General features: G+C 40.4%; 1 protein-coding gene across 6 annotated transcripts in view; it reads left to right on the top strand.

Moving 5' to 3' along the window:
• EXOC2 (exocyst complex component 2) overlaps positions 1-13,985 on the top strand; it is a 127,182-nt gene extending 113,197 nt beyond the window's left edge. For all 6 annotated transcript variants that reach the window (XM_064426149.1, XM_064426158.1, XM_064426179.1 and 3 more), the window contains 5 exons: positions 2,669-2,724; positions 5,692-5,814; positions 8,570-8,631; positions 10,444-10,503; positions 12,413-13,985. In XM_064426149.1, the coding sequence (XP_064282219.1) occupies positions 2,669-2,724; positions 5,692-5,814; positions 8,570-8,631; positions 10,444-10,503; positions 12,413-12,506 (395 nt within the window). In that variant the 3' untranslated portion in view covers positions 12,507-13,985. The remainder of the gene's footprint in view (positions 1-2,668; positions 2,725-5,691; positions 5,815-8,569; positions 8,632-10,443; positions 10,504-12,412) is intronic.
• The last annotated feature ends 12,390 nt before the right edge of the window (positions 13,986-26,375 follow it).

Raw genomic sequence — 26,375 nt, 5'->3', positions numbered from 1 at the left:
AATTTCTAAAAGCATGAAATAACAGTACTTAGGTAGTTATAGCAGTGATGGCAACTTGGTAACTCACTCTTCATGAAATATGTTATGGACAGTTTCTGCAGATACAGTGATAGGCAACTTTTACTAGCACAGTCAAGAGCTGTTTAATTTGGGTGCCTGCAGCATCAGACAGAATTAGCAGCACCTACCCTGAGCCAAGTTGCACAAATGCGTGAGAAGAGGCTCGCTACCTCGGGGGTTTAGGTGGGAAATGAGAATTCTTCCTTGGAACCACATCACCCCTCTTACACGACCCACTTCAGTCTCTATCCAGTCCAGCTTTTCACTCACCTCCTTGATAACACTTCTTCCCAGTTCAGCCTGCTGGCCACCTCTGCAGGAGACCCACGTGCCCTCTTTGTTTGACATGGCAGCCCCCTCTCTGTACTTTCCTTGCTGCTCCCCAGCAGTAGCAGGTTTTGAGTGAGATACTTCATTAGGGAACACTCAGTTGGGCCAAAGAAATGCTGCTTAGGTCACAGCTGAAATTTTGACTGACTAAGGAATGTGCCGTGGCAGTGCTCAGGTATCCCTAGAGAAGGGAGACTGTCAAAGTCTTAATCTTGTTCGGCATTTGTGCAAAAGTAAAACCACAGTTTCCCCATGAAAGATCCTACTGTCACAAGATGAGGCTGGGAGACAGCCAAAGCTGGATACTGCATAGGTTTGTAGACCAAAAGCAACACTTTGCACCCTGAGGTTAACTGCAAACCAGCTCCCAAATTCACCCTGTACCTCTTGATGTGATATGCATACTCTTATTCAGTGTCTGGTCAAGTTGTATTTGTTTCTGGGGTGTGATAGAAATTTTGACCTCTGTGATATGAAGTATGCAGAGAATTTAAACAGGGGCAGAGTGAAGTAAAAGAAGGAAAATAGTACAAGAGGAAAAAGGAAGGGGGTGTTGCATTTCCACATATACCTGTGATCTTTTGGTGTGGTTCAAGTATTGGTGTGTAACATTCTTGCTTTATTTTGCAAGGTTACAGGGCAGGAGAAAAAAAGTCAGTTTCATAAAATTTCTGGTGTTGCTTTATTCCTCCCTCATTACCTTCCTAAGAAGAAATAAATTTTAAGTTTGCAAGCTGATATATGATACTGTTTGACTTGTCTTTGGGTTAATGTAAGCAGAAAAAAACTACTGAAATTTTCAAGGGGAAGAATAAAGGTGTAAAGAGAAAAGGCACTAGAGATGTTTGGAATGTGTGGAGAAAGGTTTGTATTTTTCTGACGTCCAGGCTGCATGCCACTGCACATCCTAGATGCTTGTTTCTCATGCAAGACAGTCCTGTCATCCTTGTGTCCTGCTTTTATAAATTTTTTATCCGTAATTGTCTAACAAAGAAAAAGTGTCACCTTTTTAGATCTTGAGGCAAGTTCTGGGAACAATGGTTAAAGATATGAGCATGACTGTGGTGGCAGTAGTGAGATACTACTCTTCTCACAGAACAGCTCATTTTGATGATCTTGGGTAACCCCTTTTAAAGCTGTTTTTTGTATCAGGACTAAGTTTCTGCATTGGTGTTATCTGAGGAAAGGTGGAGCGAGTAAGATGAACTGATTAAAGGTTCACTTTGTAATTTTTATAGCATTAGCCTTAATCACACTGTGATCTCTGAGCTGTGTGGTCTCACCAGTCCATGATTCTTGTATTTTACTGTTGATTGAATTTATTGAAGGGAGGGATGGGGTCATTGCACTTTCTCTGATTCAGGTAGACTAATCAAAATCAGAGGTTGAGGTCATGTGGATCACTAACCCTCTCTCATTACTTTGTTTGTACTTACAGCATTTATACATGCTTTAATGAGTTGAATGCTTTCTAATTTTCCTTTGCCTAAAGAGTGAAGTGGCCATAAAAACAAGTGAGGCAATTTTAGATTTTTGCCTATTTTAAATCTTAGATGAATGGACTACAGGCTGGGAAAGTTACAGAATTACAGCAGCAGAGAGTACTAAGAGCCTAACTAAAGCACATGCTGCTGGATGTTCTGTTTAGAATTCACTTCTTAGTGTAAATTGACAAGTGTTTCATAAGCTTGGCAAGAAAACGCTTATTTGACTTCTCCACCTTCCCCAAAAGGAAATTTCTACTAAGGCATGACATCTCCTATAAACTGCCATGAGTAATATATTCTGAACCGTTTTCAGATAAACAAGAGACCTTGCTATTCCTATCTGTAATAATTCACAGATAGAGAAGCTGATAAAGTAGTAAGATCTTGAAGGCTGTTATACAAACAAAACCCCTTGACTTTGTTCTTTAGAACTTATCAAACTATGTGCTATGGTGTGTGTATTCTAGCAAAGCATCCAGAATGTATTTTTTAATAATGCTAGTTTTTTATTAAATTGCAAAGTTGATGAAATTGTCTTGCTAGAGAAGAAAACTAAAACAGGAACCTACTGGCTTTTTTTAACCTTCTGTTGTAAGGAAATGTGCCTTTCTCCATTTGATTTGAAAAAGGAAATAGTCTGGTGGTGTGGCTATAGAACTTTCTCTTTCTGCCTCTGATTGCAAAAGTAGTAGTAAAAAATGAAAATAAAAAGTACAGTATTGAACAGCAGAATATTATGGTGTTGTTGAGATAACAGAATGAAAGTAATTATTTTGTTTCTCTTGTTTCAGGTGTGAGAAACTACTTGAAAGAAGCATTAGTGAATATCATTGCTGTGCATGCAGAGGTGAGGAGAAACTTCAGATCTTTTCATGCTTATATTCATATGATTTCAGTGTACTTTTGCTGGTAAATCCTGGATTTTTTTTATTGAAGTATCTTCTTTATTGATGTGTTTTAGATTAGGTTTAGCCAACCTGTTATGCAACGCAGAACTTTTTCATGGGCAGACGGAGATGAGTAGTTCCTGTTTATCCTCTCTATCACTCCATTACACCTTTTTGTCTCCATTATCTGATAAAGAGTAAAGCCAAATGCTAAAGTTAAATTCTCCCTTTCCATGCAGATAATATATAGGTATGTAGCTAGTTATGATGCTCTCTTTCTCTGATTATCTTTATTTTCCAAAACATCTGTAAATTAACTTCTGTTTCACCTTGAAGGAAATGTTTAATACATGCCACTCAGAGTGAAAAGCCAATATATGTCAGTCTTCTACATCCAATGGAAATAGGAAAGCTAAACACAGAAAGTTTTGTAGTCTTTCTAAGCACAAATACTGCTTGAAATACCTCAGTAGCTAATGGCTACCTAGGCTAGCAAGTGCATGTTAAAACACGGCTTATAACATAATAAGCTCAGAGGGGCTGCAGTTATTTAGCCTTTTGGGTTTGTATGCAGGAATTTTCTGTGGTTCTTTGAGTTAGAGCCTGTTTTTACATAATCACTCCTTCTAATCATCAAGAGTGTTAACATATTACTGTTGCTCCTGGTAGAAGCATTGGTAGTAATATCACTCTTACCTTCCAAAATACCACAAGTATGGCTGCTCTATCTTTTCCCTGTAATTAAAATATAATGAAATTCACTTGAGGCTTTTACTTACCTTATTCCTTCTTGAATTACAAGGATTCATACAAATTAAATATTTTCAGGAACTTCAAATTTAACTTGCAGTATTTTTGATACTATTTCAGTGTTATATTATAGCAGAAGCATTTTCACAGAAGCATTGTGATTTTACCAAATGCTTCCAAATGAGGCAATTAGAAACACTAAAAACATACACCAACATAATACCAATTTTTCATATTGCTTTTCAGTGTAGTGGAAATAGATTAAAATGGAAATTAGAGGTTTTGCTTTAAACAAATTTATAGTAATTTGTGACTTATTGAACTAGGCTTGTAAACATGCATACTTGTTAAAATGCTGCAGCAGAAAGGTGCATTGCTACACTCTCTTCATTGAGACTGATACTGATTCTGGCCTAAATAGCACTGCCTCATAAATGTCTAGATGTGAAATGTGCAGAAATATGAAAACGTGTGTCAAGACGAAACTCCCATTTCCACTGGTGAAATTCTGTTAAGCTGGGTCAGGTGTAAGTTTAGTTAGTAAGGCAACAAGTTTCTGTATTTTGAAACAGCAAAACTTAACTATCAGATAAACAGCAAGGATAGACTGAATTCAAATTTTGCTGAAATCAAAATTGCAAATTTGTGATGATTCACCCTTGCTGACAATTATTTTTCTGGGATTCTGTAAAGTAACTTCAAGAGTGCTCATTGCAGGCAGAAATATTCTCTTCTCAGGAGAAGATCTTCGGGCATGTTCCCAGTATGCTTGTGTTGAACTGGTCACCAGTGTTTGGTGCTGAGTAAGATTACCCCTTTCCAGCACTGGTTACAGCTGGTAGCTGATTTATGGGGTCAGTGAACTTGGCCTGTGGGGCAGACCTGCTTTTTGGAATGGTCAGCCGTATGGGATGCTTGCTACACAATTCTTTATTTAAATCACTGAAAACTCTCTAGGAATCTTTCTTTCCTTGTTTTGTTGGGTTTTTTTTCCTTGTTGATTTTTACACTTATGTGTTAAAATCTTCTGTCAGTTGGTAAATTTCCTTGTCATACATGGGATCTAAACTTTGCGTAAAACAGAGGTATTTCAGCAAAACAGTCCACTACTTAATTCTTTAGAATTTTTCAAAGCAGAAACTGGGGAAATGTTTCAAAACTTTATACATCTCATTTTCCTTGTTGTACCACTTTAGTCACATACTTAAGCTTACATACACCACTCCAGCTTCATGTGTCATCTTCTCTCCCAGCCCTGTGCAGTTTAATACAGCTTTGTCATCACCTTTAAGCTTTGACACAAGTTTGGTGTGTCTGACCCATAATCTCACTTCCTCCTATATTCCAGCCTCTTGGCCTGCATTTTCCTGAATTCATTATAGAAAAATCATACTTTCTTTTTTTTAAATCCACAACAATTTCTCACTTCTGTAAAACTCCCTTTAAGGAAGATTGGTCTCTTCATACTTTGCTTCAAGCATAGGTTTAATAACTTTGTGATATAACTTGAAGGGAATAATAACTTGCAGTTACTATTCTGAATATGCAACTTCTAAAAGTTACACAAATAAATTGTTAAAAAGATGGTTTTGATTCGTGGGAAAACCAGTAAGGCTTAAAAGTTTTTTGCCAGGGAACTAATACATGGCAGCAGTGGCAGAGTCTAAATGAAAATCCATTCACACCCTCATACTCACACAGGCTGTCAAATGTTTATCTCTGCCACAGAGTATAATGACACTAGCCATGTAACAGTGGTCAAATATAAAGGAGTCTAGAAGAAATAGCAAAATATATGGGTAAAAAGTGGCTGAATGTGTGACTGTCAGTCAGACACCCAACTCTGAATTAAAGGTGCTATCTGCAAGACAGCAGTCTGTCTACAGCCACCTGACTACCTGCATCCATCAGCCAAAAGCACGTATTTTGAAGGTTAGCTGCTTTTCGGTATAGCAAAAAGGTTATCACAAATCACATAGCCAAATTTGCTGTTAACAGAGGGGATTGGTCAAAGTGCAGGGCAAGCATCAAAAGACACCCTTCGTATTCTAGTTTCTTTTGAATTTTTGGTATGTTGATAAAAATGAAGGAGACTTTTCAGTCAAAGATGTTTATGTTTTTTTATTGAAATGTTAATGCAGATGTTGTGCTCATGGTTCTTCTTTCATTAAACTTAGGTGTTTACCATTTCCAAAGACTTAGTTCCTCGGGTAATGTCAAGGGTTGTAGAAGCTGTCTCTGAAGAACTGAGTCGACTGATGCAGTGTGTTTCATCCTTCAGCAAAAATGGAGCTTTACAGGTACCTGAATACTTTGTACTGTCAAACATCTGAATCTAGAAAACTGAGAATAACAGAGGTATAATCTGGGTATTCGATTTATTGTAGCAGTGAAAGCAAGGAGATAAAAAGGATTAGCTTACAACCTATTTCAGATTTATGGAAATAACCCTTTGGGATAGTGGTTCTTGGGTTTGTTATATTTTAGGGTTATCATTGTTTAGAGGCCATTAAAAGACTACCTGTATTCCATGAAATAAAAAGCATCATAATGATATCTGTTTGAAATATTGTTAAATATTCTCTTTGGCCTGACATAAAAAATCACTTTAAAAGAAAAAAACAACGTAGAGGTTGTTGAGATTTTGAGATTTAAAAAATCCCTAAAACAGGATGCAGTAGGATCTTGTAAGACTTTGCAGGACTAGTCACTTGTTTGTTTTACTCTCTCTACAATACCATGTTTTTGTAACATGGACAGAATAGCTTTGCTGTCTTTATTTACAGATGGAATGGTGTTGCTATTGGTTAAGCTTTAAAGGACTCAAAGAAACACACCTCTTTATAAAAAATCCCTTTGAGTCAGATTGCTATGGCTGTAGCAGAAAAAGAGCAAACTCCCTATTTTCATTGTACATGACAGAATTCTTGCATTATGATAGGAAAATAATATCCAGTGGTAAGCCTTGTTTTCCAGTTGCTGCTAGTAATTGTTGTGGTGCACCTGTCTAGTTGTTCCTCTGCACTGGGTGATTGGGAATTTGCACAGAATAGTTTTATATTGCAGTGTATATAGCTTATGTTACATCATGTGGTTTGTTACCCCATGTCCCCATCACATGGTCTTTCCCTCACCTACCCCAGTACCCCCTGGTGGTCTCTCCTCTGGGTTACCCCTCCCCTCACCACTCCTCACTGGTGTCCCATTGGCTGTGGACCTCTCCCTCTGTCCCCATCCTGGGGAGAATAAAAGCTCCCTGCTGCCAGGGAACCCTCTCTTTTCTCCCATGGGTTTTTCTGCCTGATGTGTGTCTTGGAATAAAGAACAACATTTCCCACGTGGAGGAGGGGCTTCTCCAATCTTTTACCATCGTCTGTGAAGTATCGTGTGGGCAAGGGTCTATAGCTAGCCAGAGTGGACCCCAACAGCCCTGGAAACACAATTCTTCAAGTAATGGCATTGGACAGAGAATTAGTATAGAAAGATCATAGCCGAGTGATTGACTCCACATTTAAACCAATTCCATGAATAACAACAAAGCTACACCTATAACCCTTTTGTCTGGTTAAACAACCCACTGTAGGGACTTGCTGCCTAAGGCCATAATTGAAAGGCTTTTCTCTCCATACTGTAAGTTTGTCACTCAATGGTCATTTTCTGTTCCTCTGAACATGGCAAATCTTTTCTGACAGACAACAGCAGCATGAAAGTCATCCAAGTCTTGTTAGGCTGAACAAGAAATTCTCATTTAACCTTCACTCTGTATTACCACATCCCATGACCTACAGTTTTGCAGAGCTTCCTTCACCCTTCACCTTTCAGCCTTCCACCAGGTTTACTTAGGCTGTGGTACTTGAGAATGGGATGATGGTCCCTCCTAAAATGTAGAAAAGACTCCAGAATCTTAGGCATAGAACTTCAAAAAGTCCACAACTCCTGAGCTTGGAGCACTGTACAAAAAGAGGTAAAATATTGTGTGAGAAAAGCATTTCTGATGAGTGTAAAATTTGGGGTTTCTGTGTTATATTTTGTGCCAGAAAGTTCTGGCTCTAAAAAAACATAAATTTTACTGGTCTTTCTACCTAGAGGAGGGATGAGGGAGATACCTAAAAGCCAAAGGCTTTCAGTAGATGTTGAATTAGTTGTCTGTGTTGCATTGTTAAAAGTTTTGTTTTGGAAGATTAATGTAAAGGTGTAATGTAGATCTGTATAAATGTAGATCAGTTACTGTAATGTCTAACTGGATTAAATTTCATATTTATGCTTAAAGGAACAGAATATTTATTTTTATGAATTTCACTTTGTATTTTTAAATGAAATTATTTCATAGTCTCTTGCAGAATGTTTGTATTTCATATAAAAGTTGTGATGATAATGCTTGCTTTTTGAAGTCCAATGGATGGTCTATGAAGTAGTTTTAATCTGTGAGTTCAGTCTCCTCCATAGTTTACCTAAGTGAAAATCAATACCTGGGCACACAGTACAGTGCAGGAATAAAATCCCCAAGCTCTTCTGCCTGCCAGGTGGCACAAAAGAAACAAACTACAATCATTCTGCTTCCTCATCTGATGGAAAAAAATAAATTCACCAGAAGAACCAAGCACCAAATGTGTATTGACAAATTTTTGTACTTTTGTGTTTCCTTTCTCCCTGAATAAGCAGTGTTGTGAGAAATTAAACTCACTGTATTGAATTATTTAAAAAAGAAAAAAAAGTTGCATCTGTCTTTCTATCACAGTACAGAAAAGGTTAAACAGAACTGAAGATTTGTTACTGTTACTGAGAGACAAACTAGTGTTTTTTGACTACTACACAGTGACCATGTAAACAGTTTGACTTGAATCAGAAGTAAGAAATTGTTCCTTTCAGCAGTCTCCTGACAGAGTAGCATGGCAACAAAGAATACAGGAAATAAACTGTTAAAAGCCAAGGCTGCTTACAAGGGCAGTGTGCAATAGTATTTGCCTCTCAAGAAGGTGAAGCTTTGGGGTACTTGTATACAGTTGGTGAAAGGACATTATGTCATTGTTTCAATATTTGTATTTCTGTCTTTAGGCAAAACTTGAAATCTGTGCCTTGAGGGATACTGTGGCCATATACCTAACACCTGAAAGCAAGTAAGATATGCTGTAATGTCACTTTTTGCAGTGTAATGGAATCCTTGGTAAACGTACAAAAACACATACTGTAAATTTAGAATGAAGGAATTTTGCTTCAAATAGAATATGCAATCTACTGTGTAAATATAGAAAAAAACAGATGCCTAGCAAGATTTTATCAGTTGAAAGAAAATGGTTACTTTTTTGTTGTTTTTTATGTGGACTTTTAGACACAAACTAATATTTGCCACCAAAAACAAATTGTAAAACTTCTTAACACCACTACAGCTGGTGAGGATAATTATGCTAAAGCCAGACACAAGCAGATCTTGATGAGTTTTATCTAGTTTTTCACAGCACTCTCATAAAACATAAATAACTTGCCTGATTTATCAGAGGGTCTACAGATCCAGATACTGGCATAGCCCCCTTACAACTATATGGAGAATTAGGGCTCTCCATGGGCTTATATAATACCCTGCTCCTTCTCCACACACCTAATCAGGGAAAGGGAATTCAGCTTCACACTGTCTCCTAGAGTCAATGCCTTCAAAAGACTTTCAGCAATTTATAATTTCTCACTGAGACACAGCTGAAGATGAATAGTGTGGGGAACACTCATACACGTTCATATAAACGGAGAAGGAAAAGCATGAGCACCATCAATGGTTGATGCAGGCAAGGCTTGTAAAAACAGGCTGTGGTAGCTCTCAGCACTTTTGAGGAAAGCTGATTGAAATTTCTAGGTGCTTATGGTGGGAACTGGATGTGGGCAGAATCAGTCATTATTTTAATTACCTTCACTTCTTTTAAGATTGGCATTACATGTCCCTGCAGGTGGTAATTTGATCATCTTACCTAATCAACAGTTTTGTAGGAGACATCGCAGTCTTAATGTGTCTTCATAGAGTCACACGTAGTGTCCACTGGTGTCACTGCATTCCAATTCAGAGTACTCACTTCCCTATTCTGATAGTGACAAAGGCCTCTAAAAGAAAACTACTAAAAGAAAACTACTTGGCACCGGCTCAGGTTGGATAAAATCAAAATTATATTGTCTGTAATAGGGCAAAGTACAGTGAACCCTGAAAGCCAGTGCTTCATAGATGTTTTATTATTGTTGAACTTGTAACTAGCAGTAGTTGCCATAAGTCACCATATTAATCTTTTGCTGACAGGATTCCACCTGCATTGTTCCCTCATTCTGTTCCACTTCTGTTTCCCAGAGTGAGGTGGGAACCCCAAAGTCATCTTTGTTGATTTGACTGGATAATGGCCCAAAGAAACCTCCTCTAACTTTGAAATGGGCCCTACTTTGAGATCAGGGCTAGATCTAAAGTCCCTTCCTACCTAAAGTATTCTATGACTCTATGTTACCTCAATGCAAACCCACTGGAATACTCTTTGTAGGCACCCTTGTGTAAGGCAGAATGCAGTGGTCTGTCTGCTAAGCACAGAGAGACAAAATCAGTGTTTTATCTGTTTTTCATACACTGATGGTCACTTAGTTTTAGGCAGAAGGCAGGCTGGCCACTACCTGTTAATTTTTGAACAGTCCAAGATGTGACAGTCTTCAGTGAGCTGCTGATTTAACATTTCCTGTTGGTGTATGATGTACATCGCATTCGGAATATCAAGATACATGCTTGACCCCATGTCTGTTTTATGTTCAATTTGCACATGGATGTCAGGTCTCAGGTAAATATTTTGTCAGTTTATTGAAAAAAAGAATGGATAAAATATAGCATCTCTCCATAGGATTTATAGAGAGAAACTGTAAATGCTGAGTCTTGTACTAGCAGAATATGAGTATTTTTGTTTTCCTTGCAGATCAAGCTTTAAGCAAGCTTTGGAAGCCTTGCCTCAGCTCTCAAGTGGAACTGACAGAAAGTGAGTACAATGCACCCTCTTGTTTCCTTTATGGTCTTTGGAGCCATTGCTGTTTACTCTTGTAAGAAAACTTTGTTATAAAAGGGTTAACTTTCATCCTATTTGACCCTTCTGAATTACACAGCTGAAGCCTTTTTGGACAGAATCAAGAATAAGCTCAGTCCTTGCCTTGTTCATGGCCTATTAAATTACCCAGAGGATCCAATGTCTTTGTGACATATCCTGCTTGCCTGTCCTAGTCTTATCAGTTCAGTGTAGCTTTGTATTTGTCTTGTAGTATCTGTCTACTTTAGCCTTCCTTGTTAATCTTAAGGTTTCTGTGAATTCCATTGTATTGTTTCACTGAATTTAGTAGCAATTTTAAAAATGGCCGAGAACAAAGTTCTGGCTTTTGCAAGCTGATGTATGGGGAACTCGTAAAACTGGCATGTTTCCTTTTAAAAACAAATAAGGAGTGTCTGTGGCTCTTAATTAACATCAGGAGGAGGAATTTTGGATTCTTCCTTTTCCACCACAACAACTTTTGACAAAGAGGTTGCTTTGCTGTGTCCAGCCTGGTATATGGTAGTCTATTTTACAACCACAGCATAATAAAGAGTAAAACTAGGACAGATTTGTAATGAGTAGAGTAGTGTTAGTATAGATGGTTTGAACTAGAGATTGGTTTCCTTTTGCTTTCCTGCATCAAATCAGTTTGCACTTAGCAGTCAGAATTTAGAATGTTTTGTACACACATAAAGCAGCTCATGGTTTGTGCCTTCTTCCAGATGTCCTCTATGTAGTCAAACCTGCTCTTCGCTAGCCACAAGAAGTCTCAAGATACCTCCTCATCTTACTTAGCTCTTACGCTTTATTAAAGTTAATATCAGTTTTGAGTAAGGAGAGATCTTTTAACTCAAATTTTCCAAAACACCTGTAGAAATGTAGACATTTTTCTTCACTTAGTCACAAGCAGCTGAGCTTCATAAGACAAATGACAGTCAAGAACTGCATCATTATTACATCTGCCTCAGTGTTTTGAGCTCCAGACAGGGCAGAACCTATTCTGTTTCCCAAGTCACTTTATGTCAGTTGTCATTTTTCCAGGCAGCCCATTGTAATCTATTGTATTTGTGTAAAATGACACATTTGTGCTCTGACTGAGAGCTGTTTGGGTGTCTTCATTCATAATCACTACTATGATGCTAAATGATTAATGTGGACGTGATCATTTTCCAGAGGACCCGCTGAGGAAGCAGATACTGATTTTTTGGTTTAAGTTGTTATTCTTGAGCTAGTTTGGTTTTTTTAACACACAGTATATTGTGTTGTTGTTATTTGCTGTTCAATAATGCAGCATGCCAAAAAGTTCAGGTGATACATGTCTGCCCAATATGGCTTGTTTTTGAAATAGAGCAGAAAGTTCAGAGATCACATTATTCCCTAGATTAGGGAGAAAATAAAACACCCAGCCAAGACCTTAAAACAACTTAATGTATCTTCAGTGTTACAATCAATATTTTCTACAATCAACATCAACAGCATTGCTCCTACACCTGCAGTTTGTGGATTATGATAAATACTGTCCACTGCACCAGGTACTTTCTTGACAGCTGGGTAGATGTAAATTAACTATTGTTATGCCCCCAAATGAACCCATACACAGTTTATCTGTTAGGGACAAAACAACATAATTGTGGTGAATTAATGTTTCTCCTAGAACACTCATAATATCTCTGATCTTTCAGTCATAATACTTAAGAGGAATCTACAAATACCTTCCAAAAACAAGCCTGAGAACCCAAATTTGCAATGCAGCTACACAAGAAAAGCAGACAGCGTACCTGAAGTAACAGACAGAATAATCATAACTTGCAGTTATTGTTCCCTTTTCAGAATCTTCTAAAATTGTAACTGTTTCCCTTTACAGGTTACTAGAAGAGCTGCTGAACAAATTCAAAAGCAGCATGCACTTGCAACTGACCTGTTTCCAAGCTTCTTCATCAGCCATGATGAAAACATAAACAACACAATGCAGACAAATGTGCTTAACCATTGTACTTTTTTTTTTTGACTACTTCAATTCCTTTGAACACCCTAAAAAACCTAAAAATAATTCCACTGGAAAATAAATTGAGATACAACTTTCTCAGTGATGTTATGGGGTGTCCTGCTGAGTCAGATTTGTGTTCCTACATACTTTGATTAAATGGTTTTCTGTCTTCTGTATTTCACTCCATGGAGGTAATTAAGTCAATTTTGTTTACATACACTTGTTCATGAAGAAATATTCATCACTGTTCTGCAGTCTCAGTTTCACTTGTTAAAAATACATTGAAATGTATTTTTAGCAAATGTCAGCTTAAATATGAGTATTACTCATGTTGTTCAGTGTATCAATCTTAATTTCTAGGTGTAGAGGATATTGAAGTGACGGGAAGACACAAATTCTATAAACTATTGAAAAGTATGTAATAAGCATTGCCCCCTAGAGCTGACTAATAAATGTCCAGATACCACCATATTAAGTACACTGCTTCTTTTGCATTTATAAATGGTAACTTTTTTTTTTTTTTTCTGTTCTTATCTACAGTTTTGGTGTTTGTAAGTCTGATTTCTTGGGGGCTTTTATTCTCTTACCTATTTTTAATTAAACATGTTGCTCCCTTTCATGTTTCTCCCTTCTATTCAAGTATTGATGGTAGCCTTCACATCTGAAATTTACTTTCATTGGAAATTACCAGAAGAGCACTCCAAGTTTATAAGATGAGTAGAAAAAATGTCCAGGTAAAATATTCTTTGTTGTTAAGGTGTAGAATAGTAAACAGCTTCTCACATAGTAAGGAGGATCACAATACATCATTTGTTTTGCTTCTTCCTTCTTATTCTTCTTATCTTTCCTTGTTCTTACAGGCTTACTACCACTGTCTTCCTCTTGTTAGTCCTCTTTTCCTCCTTTCTCCACTAATTATTGGATTTGTATGGGGGGAAGTAGGGATTCAGGAGAGACCAGTTTTGCTGCCATTGTTTTGGGGGGTAACAAATGGGTTTAATTTTATAACTGATATCATGGCTTGGAATTAAATAATGCAGTAATAATACATTATTTCTGTAATTATGGTCATTTTGGGTATATCGTTTCAGGAATGATGCATAGTTTTCAAACAATTTCTTAATGTCAGCTCATTTATTCTGCCAGTTCAATTATGTACTTTAAAAATGCAGCGTACAATTCGTATAAAATGCAAATTTGGAGAAAGTCTGATGCACACATAGTGACTTGTTAATAAGATTTGTGTAAGTAGTAGCAGCATGTTGAATGGAAGTGTGAGACTTCAAGTATATGTTATTATCATTAAGCACCTGGAGCAATGTTGTTTTGTTAAGTGTTGTCCATTCTGCGCTGGTCATAGTCTCAACTGCTGATATTAACTGAAACAGTCATCCAGTTCTGTAAAAGGTTTCACTTCAGAATAATAAAATATTAAGAAATATGGTCAAAATCTCTTCTTGAATTCCTCACTTTCCAAGAAGTATTATTTCTTTGAATTTTGCCAGTCTACAATTTCTGTATTCGTATCAGACATGTTCTAAGTATTGAAAACCTATCCGTTGTCTGTGCTGTCTTAATATACATTCAGACATCTCTTTATTGTAAGATCATTCTCTTACTCATCTTTTACTGCAGCAGCTTGTTGCTTGTCATTAAAACCCAAAGTCAGACTTCGTGTAGGTGCTTCTCTGAAGTAACTTATGCTTCAGAACATCTCGTTGGCGGCAACGAGAATAATGTGGAATCGATCAAAACATTCCTTGAATCCCATCTGATAAGAATAAATGTTCACAGTCAAGTCAGAGCACTGCTTTTGAATAAATCCACTTTGTGGATTAAGGAAGTCAGTGAGCATGATGGGGGTATTGGAATCCCTTTGCATGGAAGAGATGTTGGGACTGCTGAGGCTTCACAGCCAATGTACAGCAGGCTGCAGTTCCTCTGAAAAGAACATTACAAAAAACAAGAAGTGGTCAGTGTGGGTTTTGCAATAAAAAACTGTTAGAAGATACAATTGGGTTTAAAAAGAGTTGTTGAAAGTGGGAAAAGACAGGGAGACCACACCAGAATACACCGTCAGTTACAGCTTGCAGAGAAGAGACACAGCAAGGAAATCAAAGTAACAGAAGTGAAAGGCTCTGACATTTAAAGCAAGGTAAACGCTAAAAACAGTACAAGGGAAAATAAAGTGAATTATTACATGAACTTTGAACCTCTAGAAAGATCTAAAATTGATACAAACTGGAAAAAATTGTCATTTAAGTAAAAGCCTAGAGTGCTTTATTTTTACATAAGTGAAATATAGAAAGTAATAAGGCTGTAAAATATATCTGACTTAAAAACTTACAGGAAAATTCAACCAAAATATGCTGTGTTGAGATATTCAGCCTCTGGAGATGTTGAGGCATTCTGTTACTTTATTTTGACATTTATTTTGAATAGTCCTGAGTAGTTCAAGAGGTAGGCAAAGAGGAAATAAAACACAAATGCTGCATTGATGTAATTAGGGAACAACACAGGAAAAAAAGTTTTAATCCCCCTGTAAAGTGATGGGAAAAAAATATGTAAATATAGGGAAAAGTCATTACATATCTGGGCGTTAACTTAATGGAATAGCTCAAATAAGTAGCATAAAATAATGAAGAAATCCTGTTCCTTCTCACTCACAAACTTTTTTTAATTGACATGCTTTAGAAATCATTTATGAAATGTGCTCATAATGTGTTGTTGTCCGAGTTTAACATCTTCCTATAGCTTTTTAAAAGCCACCTGGTTTATAATTATAGAAAGAACGACAGTCCTGCTACTTTTCATGCTTGTGCTGAATTTTGAGGATAAGAATAGGCATGAGACAACTGAGGATCAGGCAGGTTGAATTCTGTGTGCTAAACCCCTTGCATCTTCCCAGGACTCTGAGCAGTTTAATTTCACTGTATGGCAACAGAGAAGGAAATAAGAAGCAGTTGTGCTTTGCAGGGGGCTTTTGGCTGCTCCATAACGTGTGACTGTTGGCCTTGTAAAACAGCTCCAGTCTCTTAACCTTTGCCAAAGCTATTGCATCTCCCTGAAGAGAGAGTACTTTCTGGTGAAGGTGAGATTTTTTTATTTTATTTTTTTTTTCTACCCAGGCAGCCTTTCACCATCCAGAACCAAAAAAACATTTCTGGTGCACTAGCATGTTTTCCTGCTCTATTGGTAAGTAGTGAGATACAGATAGAATAGGCCTATGTATGTTGAGGGGAAAAAAATAAGAATTGATTGTTGATATAAAGGCAGAAGTAATGGCAATATTCTAAAAAATCATGAAAGAAAAATTTCATGGAGCTCTTTTACTGCTGAGCCTGAGAAGCAAAAAATCCCTCATCTGCAAAAGTCCAATACTTAGCTAAGCGATGCCCTAAGAAATTTACCTTCAAATTATCCAAACTCAACTCCTTTTTAACATTGAATGTATTGAAATCCAACTCCTTTTTAATGTTGAAGGTCCTGATGGGCATTTTCTGTTTCTAATCTAAGAGAAGGTAGAAGATTGCAGTTTCCTAGATACAGTTTTGGCCCCATGAAGAAGGAAACTTCAAGAACCTTTTGTCATGGTTACCATGATCATCAGAGACAGTCCTGCACAGGGGATTTATACTTCCAAACCTACTGCCAGACCACATTCAGGTCAGCTCCAGACCACAGCTTTGGATGTGTCCAGCTAAAATACTCTTAGCTGTGTTTTTCCGGAGGATATTAAATATCCTTTGTATCAATGGATGCAAATACTGATCTTTGTATCCAAACAGATTTCTGGACTCACTAGAAAGGAAGGAGTTTACATGTTTTACACACTATAAACATAACTGCTGTTATCATTGCATAATATCTATGAAAATTAGAAGGAAAAGATCTTTAATCTCATCAGAACACATTGAAACTGAAAATTTAATCAGTGCCCCTGCTGAAGCCTGAGATTCAGAATTCACATCTGGATCTTTAACCTTGTAAAGCTTTGGCTCTCTGGATCTGATTGATGAGGTGCATCTTATCCAGGGATAAAAGGAGAGACCCCTGAGGATATCTAGCATCTGCAATCTGCTTCTGGTTCTTAGGAACTGTACTTCCTGTACGGCACTTAAAATTTTAGCATTAGTCAGGAGTTAGTAATAGACTCTGACTACTGTCAAAACAAGCCACAGCACATGCATTATTTAACTAGTAAGATGCAAATATGATTTGAATTACTCAGCCTTCCAGATAGGTTGAAATATTTGGGAATTTGTTTAACGTGATTATAGACTTCAAGGACTTCGATCCTTTGGCATTTCTGGTCTAGCTGTGTAACTGGGGGAGTTCTGGGTGGCTACGCTCATCTGAAAATAAAAATAATTGTAACTTGGAAATTCCTTTAAAAGATTTTTAGGAAAGAATTTGGTATGTTTACCGTTCAAAGATAAAAACATCCTTAGATATGTTCCAGCCTGTCCAGGTAGTGATAAAGAGATGGTCCAATTTACCTGCCATGGCCTCATTAGCAGTTCTCCTGTCTTTCTGTATCAAACATTAGTACAAAGTGTGCACACATGAGTTTGGCCACAGCTAGAATTGCTTCTGCAGTGCAAACACAGGACACTTTGCTTCTTTCAACATTCTTAAAGGAAGCCATAAAAAAGGGAGCTAGATGGTTAATTATAGGCAAAAATAATTTTGCACAAGCTGTGTTACGTGTTAAGAGTATTTTGGCTTCATGTGGTTGACAGGCTGTTTTCTGACGTAGCATCACTTACTAGAGTCCTTTTGGCATGAAATGAAAGGCAAAACTGGGAGTAACAGGGAGCACAGTTTCATAAGGGAACACGATAGCCATTTCTGTCTTCACCTTTTTTAAGTCCTGGTTTTATATAGTGCTGCCAAGGGTTAAAGAGAAGATATGTGCAATTCAGTTCCATTTCTCTTGTGCTATTTTGAGAGATCTAAAAGCTTGTCTTTAACAAAGGTATTAAGAGAGTGGGTTCAAAATGGTATATTTATTTCAGAACAAGGTGTTTATCATGTAAATTATATACCTCTTTCAGTATTACGTGACAACCCAAGGGGGCTTTCCTTTGGAGAATCACCAGTGCAACCTTGAAGTCTTTTAAAACAATGTGCCTTGGTGAGTAACTTAAATGCCACAATTTGTGGCATTTATCACTGCACAGAACAGCTTTTAGAGCAGCTGCATCCACAGATCTGCTGCAGGATTTTCTGGGGAGCAAATGGGGGGACTGGGTGGGCTTCTTTGTTGTACCTAATTGCTTCTATTCTGAACATCCCAGAAGACAACTGTATTCTTTTCCTCTCACAATCCCGCTATTTAAAAGCTTGTAGTAGGTTTTGTACAACTCTTCTGCAAGCAGCCTTCGTTGAGCTCAAGACCAAGTAAGGGAAATCTTCAGCCAAATTCCTTTTGAATTGGAAAATTTAAACAACTTGAGGAAAAAGGAGTAAGACAATGGAAAGTGGAATCCAGCCTTATTTGTAACAGATGCTATTAACACATGCTTAGTTTTATAGCCTACTCTGGCAGCCTTTCACCTCTTTCTTGTGAAAAAACTTTTAATATTAAAAGTTCATTGCCGGTCCCAGGCAAAAGTGCACAAATAAAATGGGCTGATGGTCTCAATATAGCTCATGAAAAATGCATTAAATACCAGTTAAGGATTAAGAATAATCTTTTCACTCATTTTATCTTTTCCTTTATTCCTGAAATGGGGTGCAGGTAGGGGAAAGGAAAGCTTTGCTGCATGCTTCCGTGCTTTGATGACACCTGTGTGGTGAAATTACTGCAGTTCTGATGTGACTGCAGATAACCAGGGGGCTCACTGTAGACTCAGACCTGAAGCCTGGTGTACCCAGTTATTTCTAAATACACAGTGATCTAGAAACAACCATGAGAGCCTTCATTTTGGTGGCACAGGATTTCATGCTGCAGTACTAATGCAGCAAAGTTTTTGCAGCCACAGATTCTGTTTTGACCAAGTGAAGCACATGCCTTGCTTTTCTTGGTTCATAAGCAGATTTTTAGCACAGAATGTCAAATCAGATAATTTATAAAGTAAAATTAGCGAAATGAGGCAGTTTTTCTCACTGCTCATTACTCATTTTTTCTGATAAATTTCACTCATTTTAACTAGATTGTACTTCTGCTCACAGAGGGGCTTCCCGTTCCAGTTTATCTTTTTAGATATTCAGCAGATAACTCAAATTCAAAATGTGAACAGTGCCACTTATTTTTAGAACCTGACATAAATACAGGCAGACATAGGTTTGAAAATAAGTTAGGAGAGACTAGAGAACTCTGAACCACTTGAGTGAAAAATGTTGGTAGACACCTGTTCTAGCTCTCTTTGGTACAGCCTGCATAGGAAAGGGAATCTCCATTGCCGTCTCTTCAGACATCTCCACCTACTCGTGCTGGAGAACAGGAGAATGTGATGTCATGGTACAGAAGGTGAGATGATTCTTTGTAATAACTAAAAGTGCTACAAAACAGAATAGAATGAACTCCAGCAAAATTTTCTGTCTCACAAGGATAAAACCTGTTCTACATTTTGAAATTTCCAAAATGTGCAGCACAACTGGGCTAGTTCCAATACCATCTCTGAGGAAGACATCTCTTGCAGGCATGTTTTATCCTTGTACTGCAGCGCTGCCCAGGTTGACCTTTTTGGGTCATTATTTAAGTGTTGAGTCAAATGGGAAAACTGATCTGTAGCTCTTGTAGTCAATTCGAGCTTTACAAACCCAGGTGGTTCACGGATTAGCTCATGAGCAAAATAAACAGTTTTTCTTAGGGTCCCATATGTGTGAATGTTGAAACTCTTTCTAAACCCTGATAAACTCCACTCTCTGGGGACCCTGTGTGCCAATGCCAATATGTTCTGTGCGTGTGTGGTTTTCTGCTCCTGAGAGTACTCATTGCACAGACCCACCTGAGTTGTGTTAATCCATACTTCAGTCCTGCCTCCTGAATGTACCTGGGGACCCATCCCATAACAGATCAGGACTTGTGTGTCAACTTTTTCAGACCAATCCCATTGTTTTTTGCACCCAGCTTCACAAACAGATATTGACATCTAAGATGAGATGTAGGCTGCTGTAGGTTGCACTGTGGTAAGGAGTCCCAGTTCCCATGGTTTAATCTGTGCAGGAAAGATATGGTGGACAAGAAGCTCCAGCAATGTGCACTCACAGCCCAGAAAGCCAACCAGTGTGAAAAGCCAAACAACATGTTCTGGGCTGCACCCAAAGCAGTGTGGCCAGCAGAGTGAGGGAGAGAAAGAATTCTGCCCCTCTGCTCTGCTCTGCTCTGCTGAGACCCCCACCTGCAGTGCTGCATCCAGCTCTGGGGCCCTCAACACAAGAAAGACATGGACCTGTTAGAGCAAATCCAGAGAAAGGCCACCAAGATGATCAGAGGGCTCCTCTGAGAGCACCTCTCCTCTGAAGACAGGCTCAGATAGTAGGGGTTGATCAGCCTGGAGAAAAGAAGGCTCTGGGGACACCATCTAGCACCTTGCAGTACCTAAAGGGGGCCTGCAAGAGAGCTGGACATTTTACAAGGATGTATAGTGGTAGGACAAGGGGGAATGGCTTGAAATGATTGAGAAGAGGTTTAGATTAGCTATTAGGAAGAAAGTCTTTACTGTGAGGGTGGTTAGACACTGGAAGAGGTTGCCCAGAGAGGTTTTGCATGCTCCATTCCTGGAAGTCTTCAAGGCCAGGTTGGATTGGGCTTTTACCACCCTGGTTTAGTGAAAACTGTCCCTGACCATGGCAGGGGATCTGGAACGTCGCTTCCTGTCTAAACATTCTATGACTGAGTCCATGAATTCAAGATTTCTTTGGTCAGAAAAAGGAGCCAAGTGGTGTTTTGTTGCTGAAAGTGAGAATTGAGGACAGGTGAAGATCAACGTCTCAGTTTTGAAGACTGATGAAATCTTGCAACTAAGGACTGTTTAAATATGAACTTCTGACTTTTAACAACTTTTGTAGGTGCCTCTTCATGCAGCTGATGGGCTCTTGAGGCACACTTGTGCTTTTCTTATGATGTTCAGCATGGATTTTGCTGTGGGACTGAGGAACTGCAAAGCTGGAAACAGCTGGCTCTGAGGAGTGTGAGGCTGCTGCATCACTCCCCCGGCCAAGCGCTCCACCTTTCCCTCAAATTCATCATCTGTGGCATCAGACCACTGAGCAGATGACTGCCAAGCACAAGGGCTGGAACAAGGAAGAGTGTAGGGACAAAGAATGCATGGTCTAGGGCTGGAAGGGTCAAAAGCAGCCCCGCCTGAGGTGGGACAAAGTGCCCAAAGTTCCCGTCCTGACATGAGATCAGCTTTGGTGCCTTCCCTGTGGCCACGTGCATTGATGCAAGACCAGAGACATGAACCTGAATTCCTCCTGGAGCAGAGTCATGGTACATCTGGGTGGCTCATACGTGACAAGCTGTGCTTGATGCTACAGTTAAAGCAGAGGTCTCACTCCTCTGCCACCCTCACGTGCAATCTATGAACACACTGAAAACTCAATTTACAAGTCCAGCATAGCTTCTTGTGACACTCCTGACACCTTTGATCTCTGACTCTGAGCGCAGTTTGCAGGGATGAACACCAGAACTTGTGAAAGCCAGCAGACACCGCCCATTGGCTTTGACAGCCCCAGCCTGGCATTGGCTGCCCTTAAGAGCTGAGCTGTCCCACCAGGTGTGGCACCACGTCCCCAGGAGCTGCGGAGCCAGGAGGTGACACCCCCAGCAGTCAATAAGTCAGTGCAGGTGGCAGGGATGGAAGTAAATACTCTGAACACTCGAAGTCGTGGGCCTGTGCTCTACCCAGCAGACCGCACCCTCCAGGGTTTCCTGCCTGTGGTGAATTGTGTCCGGTTTTATCTGTAAGACAGGTTTAAAAGCAAAAAAAAAAAAAAAAAAAAAAAAAGAAAAAAAAAGCCCCCAAAAACAAGCAAGCAAACAAACAGTAAAACCAAGTCAGTTCTCATGAATGAAAAACTACTCAGTCTTCAAAAGCTTTCTCAGCCTTTTGGGGAGCAGAATGTCACTCAAATAACTGAAGAAAGGTTGTGGGTTTCCTCTATTTCTTAGGACCTTCAGTCTGACTAGCAAGCCTTTACCAATGATAGTGAATGATAAACACTCACTGATAAAAATGGTTCCACCTTTCTGGGGAGCCTTTTATCAGGTTGACCACTTTGGGAAAAACAGCTCACAGATTCTGGTCTAAGCTGACTACTCCACTGTGCTACAGAAATGAGGGGCGAGTCAGACACACACACACACATCCCCTCCCCCATACACACCTGTACTTAAAAAAAGTAAAATTGATACACTAGGGCTGTAATATTCAGACTTGTACACAACATGGTCAGCCACAACTGACCACATGGTGATAAACACTCATCTAGAAATAGGTGTCTGAGGCTTGCTGGAAGGTGTTTTCTGTATTCATAGTGCCACATTCTCTCTAATGAAGTGTTTTTCCCCATCAGCCAGATCCAAAATGAAGTGTGCTTGTAAGATCAGTATGGTTGCTTTACACATGTTGTTCATTTTTTTTTTGTTTCAGCTCATACAAATATGAGTGAATCTCACTAAATGACTCTCCTTTGAAAGTGGCCAATGGCCAATTTGCCTTCAAACATCCTTCCTGTGCTTTTATCATGCTGCAGAGAGCAGGGAGGAGAACAAAGACACAGTGGGCTGGTGGAGCATCATCTGAAGTGACTCATACCACAAAGTGTGGGCTTTTTGGAATGATGCCCCGAGTGTTTATTTCCTTCTATTCTTCATCTTGTTGGGGTGTTTTTGTGTTTTCTTCCCACTTCCCATATCTGCATTTTGTTTGGGTTTACATCTATTCGGTTCCTCATATTCCAATAAAACCCAGTTGCTGCCATTTTGTCAGGGTCTTGGGGCTGGTTGGTCCTTTTGGTGTTTGTGTTTCATGTGTTTTGTTTGGTCTTTTATTGGGAAGAGGTTTTTTGTATATTTGATTTATTGGAAGGGGGTGTTACCTGAGGGGAATTTTGCAGCAATATTCTCTTTCTTAAAAAATTTTACACTTTTCACCAATGTAATATTTCAGCTTAACTTCAACATAAAAAAAGGTTTTCTCTGTGGCAAAACAGAATCTGTTTTACACATCCTGTTATATCATATTTGCAATTGTGCCATTTTTGCCGTGGGAACAAAGAGGATGTGTGGTGGGAGCAACACCAGCAGGAGTTAAGGGTGAGCAAAGGTTCAGTCTCCTCAGACCTGTCCATTAGTAGACCTACCCCTGCTCACAGACACAAATACACATCCTTTTGCTTTTATGTTGGTCCCACAGGATGAAAACTGAAGCTAGGACTGCTCTAAAAAGCACAATGCCTTCCTGAGCGTGAAGAGGAGTAAGTGCTCCAGCTTCAGGGGACAGCGTCTGCCCTTCCTGCATACCTGGTGGAAGATTCCACTGAAGCATCCCTGCAGCTCTCACCACCTGCACATGACTGCACCAAGACGGTTTTTATCTGCTGTACTTCTCAGCTCTTCCCAACAGCCACACAGATGAGGGGCAAGGGGTTGACTTACCAGGATTTTAATTTTTCTGTGGAGCTTTTGCCTCAGCAGTGATGTGTGGCAGTGAGTCCACAGGTTAGAGGGAGTGAGCAAGCTTGGGAGTTTTTCCACAAGTTTCAGCTCCTGTGCTCATGTGCCATTCAGACTATTGCCCTAACCCATGCAACAGTTTGTCATTCGCAGTTGCATTGCCTTTTCCTTGCTGGGGGGAGTTTTGCTGCTCATGGAGTCATTGAGTACCTCTGAGTGTACTGAAGTGATTCCATTCCCATAAGGAGCATTCCCTCATGGATATCAGCAGTTCCCAGGCACAGACACACTGGCCTTGGCCCACACTCTCCAGTACATGCCCATGGTCTCCTCACTACCTCACTTGCCCAGAGGGCCGTGCAGGTCAGGCTGCATTTCTGGAGACACTGGTGTGTGGAATTCCAGGGAATGGGACTCCTTAGCACTTCCCACCCTTCTCCTGGTGGCACTCTGGGGCAGTAGGGGAAAGAGGGGCTAGGACAAAAAGGGAGTTCAGTGAAGTGACAGAGAGAGTGAAGGCTCGGGGACAAGTGATGGAGATGAGTCAGAAAGCATGAGGAAGAGTGAGTTAGCCAGCAGCACTCAGGGCAAGTGCAGGTCATACCTGTGAGCACTCCGGGGTCACCTTCCCCCACTCTGGTTTGGGGAAGCAGAACCCTTTGGTGTCCATGCAGGGTGATGATGGCGCCCAGGCAGCCAAGCCTTTCCCCAGGCTGTCATGAGGATGGTGCACTGACTGGGACTGTAGCCCCGTGGTGTGACAGGGACAGAGCCCTCCTGCAGCCTCTGCCTCCCCAGATGTCCAACAGGCCCTAAGGTAGACGAGGTTTGATTCTGAATCTGGGGACAGCCAGCAAAGAGAGTGACAAGCCTTTTCCTGGGGCTGCCCAGAACCTCCTTGAATGCCCCGCTGGTCTCTGCCTGGCCAGGCTGACCAGGACACTATGGTCCCTTGTCACCCCCCAGCAAGCTGAGAGATAACGACAAAAGGCTCACAGATATACTTCATGGAAGCCAGCTCAGAATAAAAAGCAACCCATCATTTCAGGAAACCTCATTTTTCATCTGTAAAACACTTTCATTCAGAAAAAAAAGGGAGGTGGGGGGAGAAGCAAAGCAGGGTGCTGCTTCTTCCCAGCCATAGCAAATACACTGTACAGCAATTTCAGTCTTTGAAAAATGCAAAAATGGGACACAAGAAAATCCAGCAGTTGCCTCTTGCTTCTCAGTTACAGTTGCTTGTAATTTTGGTCTAAAATATCCCAGGTTGGAGTCTGCCCCAGTCTATTTTCTTTGCCTGGAAATTTTAAGTAGTTGCCGATCATTTAACTGGAAGAAAATATACTCTTTCTCCCTCGCTCCGTGCTTCAAGAAACTTAGTGACCTTTTCCTCATGTCCCCAGGCTTTGGGAAAAGGACTTGAAATGTGGCAGGACTTTGGCTTGGGTGTCAGGAATGTGCTGCTTGCCTGCAAAAAACCTCCATCCAAATTTTGCCAAGTTATAAACCTCTGAAGAAATAAATCACCCTGCTCATAGTACTCCCTAGAGCTGGACAGCTAAAAAAATCCTCCCTAGCTTTATTCCACAGCCAGGGCTCCCCGTGAGCCCCCCTGGGCTCTGCACCTGAGCCCCCCTGTGTGGAACTTTGTGTTGCAGCCCCAGGGAGGGGGTCTTGGTGGGGTCTCACCCAGGAGGAAGCTCCCACTGCTGCAGGCTCTGACAGTGCTGGCAGCAGCAGCCTAAGCCCCGGAGCTGCTGGGGACAAGGCAGGAGCTGGGCATGGAGGGGAGGGCAGGCACAGCTTGGGGAGGGATGAGGGATGAGGGATGAGGGATGAGGGATGAAGGGGTGAGAGAGGGAGGGAGAAGTTGTGCCTTAGAGATGGTGGTGATGGGAAAGGGAAGTGCCTGGAGCATCTCGGGACATACTGGGTGAGGACCAGTCCTAAGGATGGCAATTCAGAGTACCCCTGGGAGGTGTAGCACCAGGCTACAGCCAAAAAGGGTCCAATGAAATGGACCCTTAAGTTTGTGTCCCTCCCAGTTCTGCTTCCTTAAGCTAAGGGATCCACTTACCCAGGCACACAAACACTGCACAGACAAGTCAAATGCTGATATCTTTTAAATTTGTCCATGTGGCCTTCATAATATTCTCCTCTGTCTGCACAATACTGTAAGTGAAGTGAAAAATAGGAATAAGAGAAAAACCAACCCAAAGCAAAGAAGCAATGTAAGATTTCTGTGATTAAAGAGACTTCCTTTAAGAGTTCAAGATGAGGTACTTTTATCAACAGGCTTTGTAAACAAGCAGGATTGTAAGTGATGAGTGAGTTTGTAAATAAAGGGTTGACTTTCTGAGAAGCTGAACACCCACCACTTCAGGCAGCGCTAGAGCGGTGACCAGCACCTCTGAATCATGGGCCACGAGGCTTTTCTGTATTCTGAGACCTGTGCCAAAACCATCCCTTATCTCTGCTCTTTTCCCTAGCTTGCCAAAGAGACCTTTCATGTGCTGTGCTTTCATTCTTCAACCCTTTTAGCCTCCTTCTGCACCCACAGAGGCACCCAGCCCTGGGAGGACATGGTGAGTAATCATTCCAGTCAATCCTAATCTTTATTCAGAATTCTGGCATTTCCTTCTTAATTAGGATAATGGATAAAATTGCTCACAAAAATAGGTTGCTGGGGCTTGGGGCTGGTTGGTTTTACTTTTGATAGGTATTGATGTCCAGTCAAAAGCAACTTCCAAGGCCCTGGGCTTACACCAGCCTCTCATTGCCACCACAGAGCCACCAGGCACCATCCCACCCTTGGTCCAGCCGGCTCCTTGGAGTCCTTGGGGAAATGACAGGTTGTGAATTGATGCCACAAGCTCCCCACCAACACCTCATCTCTGTGCACTGCTTTGAGACCTTGTCAACTCAGGGCTGGAAAAGCCTCCTGCCAGCCCTGTCTGCAGCGGTGCTGATCCTTCATTTCTCATCTGCCTGGGAGCAAGGACAAACAGGGAGCAGCCTCAGCTCCTGGAAATGCTCCTTTCACCACCAGCTAGGATAGCACTACCTGGGCAAGGGTGAAATCTGAGATATGAGCTCATGAGGGAGAGTTATGGGGCCTTCCTGGAGCTGGGCACCCCAAAGGCTCCTTGCAGCAGCCCTGAGTACCCAGGGCAGGTGCAGGTCCCATGCCTAAGACTGTAAAGGGGTCCG

Source organism: Passer domesticus, chromosome 1 (assembly GCF_036417665.1).
Source record: "Passer domesticus isolate bPasDom1 chromosome 1, bPasDom1.hap1, whole genome shotgun sequence".
NCBI lineage: Eukaryota > Metazoa > Chordata > Aves > Passeriformes > Passeridae > Passer > Passer domesticus.
The sequence above is the reverse complement of the archived record's forward strand: the minus strand, read 5'-3'. Positions and strand labels throughout refer to the sequence as shown.